Source organism: Anopheles funestus, chromosome 2RL (assembly GCF_943734845.2).
Source record: "Anopheles funestus chromosome 2RL, idAnoFuneDA-416_04, whole genome shotgun sequence".
Taxonomy (NCBI): domain Eukaryota; kingdom Metazoa; phylum Arthropoda; class Insecta; order Diptera; family Culicidae; genus Anopheles; species Anopheles funestus.
In genome coordinates this window covers 36,363,855-36,372,035 of record NC_064598.1, presented here as the reverse complement: position 1 = coordinate 36,372,035, position 8,181 = coordinate 36,363,855, and the positions used below count along the sequence as shown (strand labels likewise).

The 8,181-nt window shown below is 43.0% G+C and overlaps 3 protein-coding genes across 3 annotated transcripts; 2 read left to right on the top strand and 1 right to left on the bottom strand.

The window, feature by feature from the left end:
* The first annotated feature begins 36 nt into the window (after positions 1 to 36).
* Positions 37 to 2,595, top strand: LOC125760517 (X-ray repair cross-complementing protein 6). The gene is made up of 8 exons (XM_049420711.1): positions 37 to 394; positions 457 to 1,073; positions 1,150 to 1,290; positions 1,369 to 1,644; positions 1,706 to 1,803; positions 1,886 to 2,163; positions 2,231 to 2,359; positions 2,473 to 2,595. The coding sequence occupies exons 1-8, from the start codon at positions 185 to 187 to the stop codon at positions 2,590 to 2,592; spliced, it is 1,869 nt and encodes a 622-aa protein (XP_049276668.1). The 5' UTR covers positions 37 to 184; the 3' UTR covers positions 2,593 to 2,595.
* Positions 2,596 to 2,617: 22 nt separating this feature from the next.
* Positions 2,618 to 5,397, bottom strand: LOC125760528 (arrestin domain-containing protein 4). The gene is made up of 5 exons (XM_049420725.1): positions 4,828 to 5,397; positions 3,638 to 3,975; positions 3,396 to 3,578; positions 3,144 to 3,329; positions 2,618 to 3,060 (listed from the first exon to the last, which is right to left on the bottom strand). The coding sequence occupies exons 1-5, from the start codon at positions 4,946 to 4,948 to the stop codon at positions 2,863 to 2,865; spliced, it is 1,026 nt and encodes a 341-aa protein (XP_049276682.1). The 5' UTR covers positions 4,949 to 5,397; the 3' UTR covers positions 2,618 to 2,862.
* Positions 5,398 to 5,463: 66 nt separating this feature from the next.
* LOC125760526 (uncharacterized) lies at positions 5,464 to 8,181 on the top strand. The gene is made up of 3 exons (XM_049420722.1): positions 5,464 to 6,563; positions 6,626 to 7,578; positions 7,650 to 8,181. Exons 1-3 carry the CDS (start codon positions 6,379 to 6,381, stop codon positions 7,727 to 7,729), a joined length of 1,218 nt encoding a protein of 405 aa, XP_049276679.1. The 5' UTR covers positions 5,464 to 6,378; the 3' UTR covers positions 7,730 to 8,181.

Here is an 8,181-nt window from a genome sequence, read left to right as displayed (position 1 = left end):
CAGCAAGTGCCGTTGGCGCATGACAGCTGTGTGCATAGTCTTTTTCCATGGCGCGCTATGTTTTGTGTTTTGTTTTGGCGGCGTTTCCACGATTTTTCTCGTAAATTGTCGTAGGAAGTGTAGTGTGAACAGTTTAGGAAAAATTTCGTTCGCTGAAGGTGAAAATACGTAATTGAATATCATTATGAGTTCCGATTGGCATGCAAATCGATCCGACGATGAGGAAGATGAGTACGAAGAAGCTTTTGCTGGCCGTTCGGGGTACATACTGACCGTAGATTGTGCCGGTTACATGTTCGAACAGGAAGATGAATCTGAGTCTCCGTTTGTAGAAGTGCTCCAAATCATCGAGGCCATGATGCGTAACAAAGTGGTTACCAACGAAACGGATTTGGTAAGTTTATGCTGTTTGTAGATTATCTGGCTATCATAAAAATGACGTTTAAATCTTTTCAGATTGGAGTAATTTTTTACAATACCAAAAACAATCCCGCACCAGAAAGCGACGAAGAACTGCAACCAGGCTTAGTTGCACCGCGACAATGTGCCATCTACATTCCACTCGGCACCACTTCAGTGGAAATGATTCGCAAAGTGCGTGGAATGCGCGAATCGAACGATTTGTTCGGTTTCGATTCAAAGTACGGTCACTCAGGTGGTACCAGTTTGTCAAATGTAATGTGGCTCTGTTCAAGAATGTTTTCCCACTGTGGGTACAAGTTGCGCCAATCCACGATCGTGCTGTTTACGAGCAACGATAAACCACACGACAGTAGTACCAACGAGTATCAGCAAGCATTGGTAAAGGCGAGGGATCTGCAACAGAAAGAAATTTTTGTAGAGCTGGTACCGATGAGCAGCACCTTTAATTGCGACCATTTCTACAAAGAATTCCTGTGCACCGTGCTGTTGGAAGATATGAACGATTTCGATGCTCCGGTGTATGAACAATCGAAGGCTACGCTTCTGAATCGATTGTTTGTCAGAAGCTATAAAAAACGATCAACGGCCCACCTAAAGTGGCATCTTTCGGATGATCTAGCACTGGGTGTGAATGTTTATACGTTAAGAAGGTGAGTTTTTTTGTTTCCTCCCGCGAACGGTCCAACTCATTATTGATTTTTCATTGCATCTCTATCTAATCTGCAGGAGTCCACGTTATCCTAAAAAGGTACGATTGTTAAGATCAACAAACGAAGTGATCGTTTCGAAACGGGTTCATGTGTCGAGCACCTTTTCCGAGGATGGAGAGCAGGAAACATCCAAAGTAATTTTACCCGGTGAGCAGAGGTACTAGACAGCAAATCGGATTTAATTTACATTGCATTCAAAATTTATCTTCGATATGATATTCTTTTTCGATCACAGAAAATCGATCACAATCGGTGGTGAAAAAGTGTCGTTTAAGCCGGAGGAAGTGGCCCATATGAAACAGTTACTACCACCAGGAATACGCCTTTTGGGATTCAAACCGGCATCAGTGATCGACATAACAAATCATATCAGCAGCTGCTTATTCTTGTACCCCAATGAGGGTTATATTAACGGTTCGACTGTACTGTTTCGTGCGCTGTATGAAAAATGTCTTGAAAAGAGCCAGGTGGCCTTCTGTTTGCTTACTATGCGTCGGAAGCAACCAACTAAGTAAGAGAAAATCATTCAATAATGTCTACCGAAACAGTAACGTTAATTTCTTAATACACAGGTTGGTTGCGCTGGTACCTCAACAGGAATTAGCTCACGATCCTTTAGGTGAGGCGGATCGACAATGTGGTTTTCGTGTAGAGTTTATACCGTTTGCTGGTAAGCTAGTAAATCTTATTACCTTTAGACAGTACATAAATGACCTGTGTAATTCTATTCCCATTCTTCTCTTTACGTTTAGGTGATATTCGAAAGTTATCCATGCTCGAGGGAATTACAACTCCGGAGGTAACAGATGAGCAGACGGATTTGTTTAAAAAGATGATCAAAAAGGTGAAGTTTAAATTTCACCCGTCACATTTTGAGGATCCGTCGTCGCAAAATCTGTACATCAATATCGAGTCGCTGGTGTTCGATGTGCAAGATGCGGAGCTTGTCGACTCGACGCAACCCGATTGTGAAAGAATCGATTCAAAGCTGGAACCAATTTTAACCGACATGGCGCGTATGTTTGGCGAGGTATGATTGCGGCTACATGCTCAGTATTATTGGCAGAAAGGTTTAGTAATGCTAAAATATTGTTTAGGATCCTGAAGAAGCACCAAAGCGTCGCCGGAATGACGAAGCAGACACTGAAGCTGAACCCCGGGCTAAAGGGCCAAGAGTCGTACCGGTGAACGATGAAGAACTGGTTGAAATGGTGAAACAGGGCAAGGTAATGGAATATTTTGCGATTATCTAAAACCTAACTGAAATATCAAAATACATTTTTGGTAAGTAAAATTTGGATTATTCATTCGTTTTTTCTCTCACTCTCTCTCTCTTAAGGTGACGAGCTTAACCGTAGCCGTACTTAAGCAATACCTGCAAAAACAAGGCGCCCGTGGACTTTCCGGGCTGACAAAATCGGGCCTTATTGATAAAATAATTGAGATACAAGACGATTAAAACGATTTCACAGTTTATACATGTGTATGGTTTAGGATAAAATAATTGTTGAATTTAATTATATTTAAACTTTCAAGCTTCTTTACACACATTGTCATTCATACTCTCACAGTAATGTTACTTCATCGCGTAACGCTAGCGGCCATTCGTCCGAACAATTCCACTAGCTTTACTAACCTCTCAAAATATGGCACCATCGATCGGCCATTATGCGTTCCTTCTACTAGCTATACCTTGTGCATTCGCTGCACTTCCAGGGAGCTCTCATCGCTACTTTTGATCATTTTTCTCGTGTAACCAGGGCCGAAAGATTGGCAATGTAGAGGGATAGTGAGTTTCCGGTTTGTAAATGGTTTCGGCCCACTCGTTCGTGTCGTCACCGTCCGCGGTTTTGAACGGGTACGTACCGAGCGTGATCGGTAGCTGCAGTTTAATTTGTTTTTCCAACGATTTCGGTTCTATTAAGAACTGGGAAAGAAAGCGAAAGGGACAAACATAGTGTTGAAATGATCAATCAGTATCGGCTAGTGTTCAGCAACAATAGTACTTACACAAACGTCGTACTGAATACGTATTAGATGACAGCCGCGCAGATTCGTTGGTGGCAATGGTGGCACGTAAAGGGATTCATTCTGCCATTCATCCCTGTGACCGGCCCGTATCTTTCCCCGGGCTATCACTGCCAGCTCACGCTTCTCTGTCTGCATAACTTTATCACGCGCGAAATACTGTATCGTCTGTAATGTAAGGGAGAGAAGCGATAAGCGTAGTACTTTAACACCTCGGACACCTATGATACAAACCTCCGTGAGAGCAGCTTTCGTGGACTTGATCGTAACACTGCTAGCGTTTGTTACCGTCGCCGTTATCATAATGGACTCTCCCGGCACATATCCTCCACGATCGAGTATGATTTTACACTTCACGATCCCTCCTCCAACGCATGCCATACCGAGATTATGCTCGATGTTGCATTTAAAAGGATCCTGAAAATGGAAATATTTACAATAGCCGTAGATCGATTGCGCTGGCGTTCCTCGCTTACTGCCAGATATGGTTGCTCAAGGTTCAAATCGATCGGATTCATCACGATGAACACCTGGTGGTTTTTGTGTATCAGCCCGGATGGTTCGCGCAGACCGGCCTTGCAGTAGTACTGCACCCAACCGTACCGGCCGAGGAAGGTCGAAGGTAGATCGACCGGTAGGCCGAGCTTGAACGGGAAGCTGTGTATACCAGGGGACAGGATCGTCGGACCTTGGTTGTCGGAATCGCCCAGCAGTCGCATTCGGAAATCAATATAGTTTTCCTTGTCGTACGATCGCTCGTGGCGTGTCGAACGCACACGCACGACACACTCGCCAACGACATGAAAATGAAGTCCTATAAAAGGAAGAAACGTCCATCAGCAATTGAATCATGAATTTACGTAATAGCCGTAGTGATTTATTGGTTGTTTTTTTTTACGGTGGTTTTGTTATAGCCGTACTTCTTCAAGGTTTTCGTTACTTTATACAACGAAGAACTGTTAAACGATGTGTATGGATACATGAAGTCACTGATAGACTTCACAGATAGAATATAGAGAGGTCAAGATCCAGAATGGTTGTAGAACCAGATAGGCAAAAGGAAGGGAAGATATCCGTTCGTTGTATTTAATTATGATGTCATCGTCACGAAATGGGGTTTGTTGTAAACCGTGTGTCTCGCCGATGATTAAGATAACAATTTAAAATCAACCAACACCTTCACGTGCTGTTACATTCATTGCTCATAATGCATTCGATTATCAATATTTATATTTCAGCTTTTGCGTTCCGCTCGGAACCCCTTAACAAACTTTACTGGATGACTAAAACTTCAACATAGTGCTACGAATGGTGGATGATCAAGTAATTGTTTGACCAGCGTGCTCGTTTGAAGTAAACCAACGTCGCCCGACCCGACTAAAATGGATAAAACAAAACTGGAAACGCACACCACGGTACCGTGGCCCATCGAGGGCGCGTAGCACATCGATTACACAAGCACACGTCGAAGGCACAAAACGGATGGAGACGAATGGGCACGGACCGCCGAAAGGAAGAAGATTATGGAACGCGACGGCCTCGTAGGTTGAAGGTTAGCGGAGAGCGCACAATTCAAACACGGCAGCACCGATTCGTGACGTTGCGACACACATATTGTGCTGAATGGGGCTCTCTTAGATGGGGGAGAACGGAAGTACAAACTCACCCAACACCGGTGTGTCGTCCTGCAGCTCCAACAGAACGCGTCCGGAAAGAAACTGTCCCGGGAAGTACAGCAGCGACGTGTTGTCGAAGAGGATCAGAAATTTAAGCAACTTCCGTGGCATCTTGTTTTTTTTTTTAGGTCCCGTGCACCTGGGGGGAGTGATGTGTACTTTCAGCGCCGCCCAACCGTGGTGTCATTGGGTGGAGACGATACTGGTGATGGTGGTGATGTGTTGTTTGATCGCATACACTCCTCTACCACACATTCGCGCGATCGACGGATGCACCGAGAGGGAAGGCACTACCCTAATCGCTATACACGGCTACAACACTACAGACTAACGGTGCAATTCTACTCGCAATTCCACCACATTGCTCCCGTGTGCAGGGGGAAGTCACTAAATATATCACAGATTCGGGCACAATTAGTCACACTGCACACACTAATTGTGCTGGCGATCAATGGACGGACGACGGGTTTATGCTACACGCGATCAAGACACACAAGCAGCACCATATAACTGTGCGATCATAACTTCCTTCTCTCTGTAGCCCTCCGTTAGTACCAGCTTAAGCTGAGCGAATGAACGCAAACGCGCTAGGTTCCTCCAACCTTGCCCAGTGTCGGTTTGGGTCCACCCGTGTTAGTGTTCGTAGCATTTCAGCATGTTTCCACCCTTGTACAACTCATCGGTGTGTCGCTGTGAGGGTGTGTTAGTGCACAGAAGATGAAATGATGTAAACCTTCAACAACGTCATCCCCCACCGAGGGAGAGACAGACAGAGAGCGAGAAATAGCGAGACGCCCCACTATCCCCCGTCCAGGCTTTTATGCTTTATGTTTACGGTTTTAGTACTTTGGTCTCTCTTTATCCACCGGTGAAGCGGTTGTCTTGCGTGGCGTCTTCCTCACACCAACGCACTATCTGTGGCGTGCGTTTACTCACCTAACTAAGAGAGACCCATATTGGAGTTACAGTTTTTGGGGTGCTTTTTTAAAAGGCTCGTCGCTTGATGCCGTCTCAAGTCTTTTGTGTGCATGCATGAGCTCGAACAAATTAATGGCGGGTTTTGAAACATCTTATTCGGGGTTTTTATTTTGTAAAGCATATTTTACATTAAAACCTAGTCCAGACACACTCATTGTAATGCTGTTACATGTGATATGAAACAAAAAGCAAAAAAAAAAGAAAAGCTAAATGAAATGTCGTTTGTGACTGCTGCTGTTTTCATGGAATTCGCTCGAGGCCAATCGTTTGTTTTGTTTTTTTTCTTTTTTATCGTAATAAAGTAACTTGGTTTAGATATAGTAAAACATGTTTTTTTTCTTCATCTTGCCATGTATTGTTTAACATAAATTGTGAAAGTAAAATTTGTACGATCACGTGGTGTGATGAGTAGGAATGAAAACAAAAGTCACGTTCGTTAATATTGTTTTTAAATCTAGCTTGCCACCACCGCAGAATCTACCATGGTGAAAAGCAATAAGAAAGTTTATAAATAAAGGTAAACTCTGTTCGATTTCGTGAAGTATTGTAAGAACGTTGGGAAAATGATCATAGCGCGGGTTGTCGTGGTTTGGATTTGTCTTGTCTCTATTACCTGTTCTCGTCCTGCTTCACTTTTAAGGGCCGTTGGCAGGCGCAAAGGAACACATCGCGCTATGCCGCTTAAGTTTAAAAGACAAACGGAAGATCTTCATCGGAGGTTACTCGGTGTAGAACCGTCTCACTATGGGTAAGCACTCAAATATATTCTAAAATGCAGCGTAACGTGTTTTAAGTAATTAATTCTTTTAGGGAACATTATTCTCCCGAAGAGCACAGTAACGAATCGATGATTGATTTGCGAAAAAAAGCTTCAATTGCAGAAGTTTTCCGTCACAGACTGATGGCATGTGGTTTGATAACGACAAAATCTCCCGAACGGTGGAGAGATCGTTTAATAGCGGAATTGGATGAAATAGTTACGGAGATAGAGCATCGATGTGCTGTGTGTAAAACTTTCTACGATGAACCCTGCCGATATGAAGTGCTCCGGAGTCTTATTGATCCTTGTCCAGCTTGCTGTAGGAAGAAAAGTGCCAAAAAACGGCTCCTACTTACGCTTCAAAAAGTACTGGAAAAATCTTTGAATAGTGAAAACGTGCATAGTGATAGCAGTGTGATGGGTGAAGAAGAGAATGAGGGCCATGATTCAAATCCGTGGCCCATTACGGTAGTGCCAATGAGTAGGAAAACAAGAAGCACTACAGAGATCCCTACCGAACCAACCACGCGATTGATCGGAACTGTTCGGGATGATCATGGTTCGCATTCTGTCGTACAAAATCTCAACCTTATAGCCCCATGGAAGTTGCAACCACCAGCAATCGAATTGAAACGAATTCAATCAACATCGAGTGTAAATCAAACCAACGTGCAGAGCTATGATACAGAGCCTTCCACAGTACATGTCATCGATGGACAGTCTGTCGATAATGTGCACGATTTCTTGCAGCAGTACATGAACCTCGTGTACGGTGGACACCCTGGTAATGAACAAAGGAAGCAGTTTTTTCTTGACCAATTATGCCGAAATGCAACCAACGGAAAGATCGTGCTGCAGTGCACTGATATCACCGGACAGCGAAAAACGCGATCCTCGGAAAATGCCACAGCGGAAAAAGTATCGGCTTGGAATGTTGGTGAAGGTTCCAACGCCTCAGGTGACGTTCAAAAGTCGCTACTTTTTACTACCCCATCCTTAGATGGTAAATTTACACTTTAATACCTATCTCAACATTAAGTTCGCACTGAAAAGGGAAAACTTTTTTTTTCACAGATTTAAGAGCAAAAGCAGTCAGATGCCGGTCGTGTTGGACACTTGGTAGAAAAAGGCCTCAGTGGCAAGGATTGAAATAAGTTATAGTTATTTAAAAATTTGAGCGCTATTTGAAAAAGTTCTCAGAATCATGAAATTAATGAAAATACAATAAATGCTATGTTGTGATTGATGATACATTATAGTGCGATTACCAACCTTCCTGTTTGACGATTAATTATTATTCTGATTAATATTGACAACTGCAATTTGAAAGGTTTTTAGGATAGAAAACTTCATAAACAATTTTTTTCGTAAACTTCCGCAGAAGAAATTTGAATTTTTCATTTTCATCGATTGATCGATAATAATTTCACCACATTCGATGTTGACAATTGGAGGTGGAGCCAGCTGAACGTGTAATCGGACCTTAAGTGCTAAATCTACCGTCTGCAAATCCATGAATTATGGATATTTTTTATAGTTTAAAGTTGTAATATTTTTTCGATTAAATGAGTTGTTCTTTTTCAATGTTTAATATTAACCAATATTT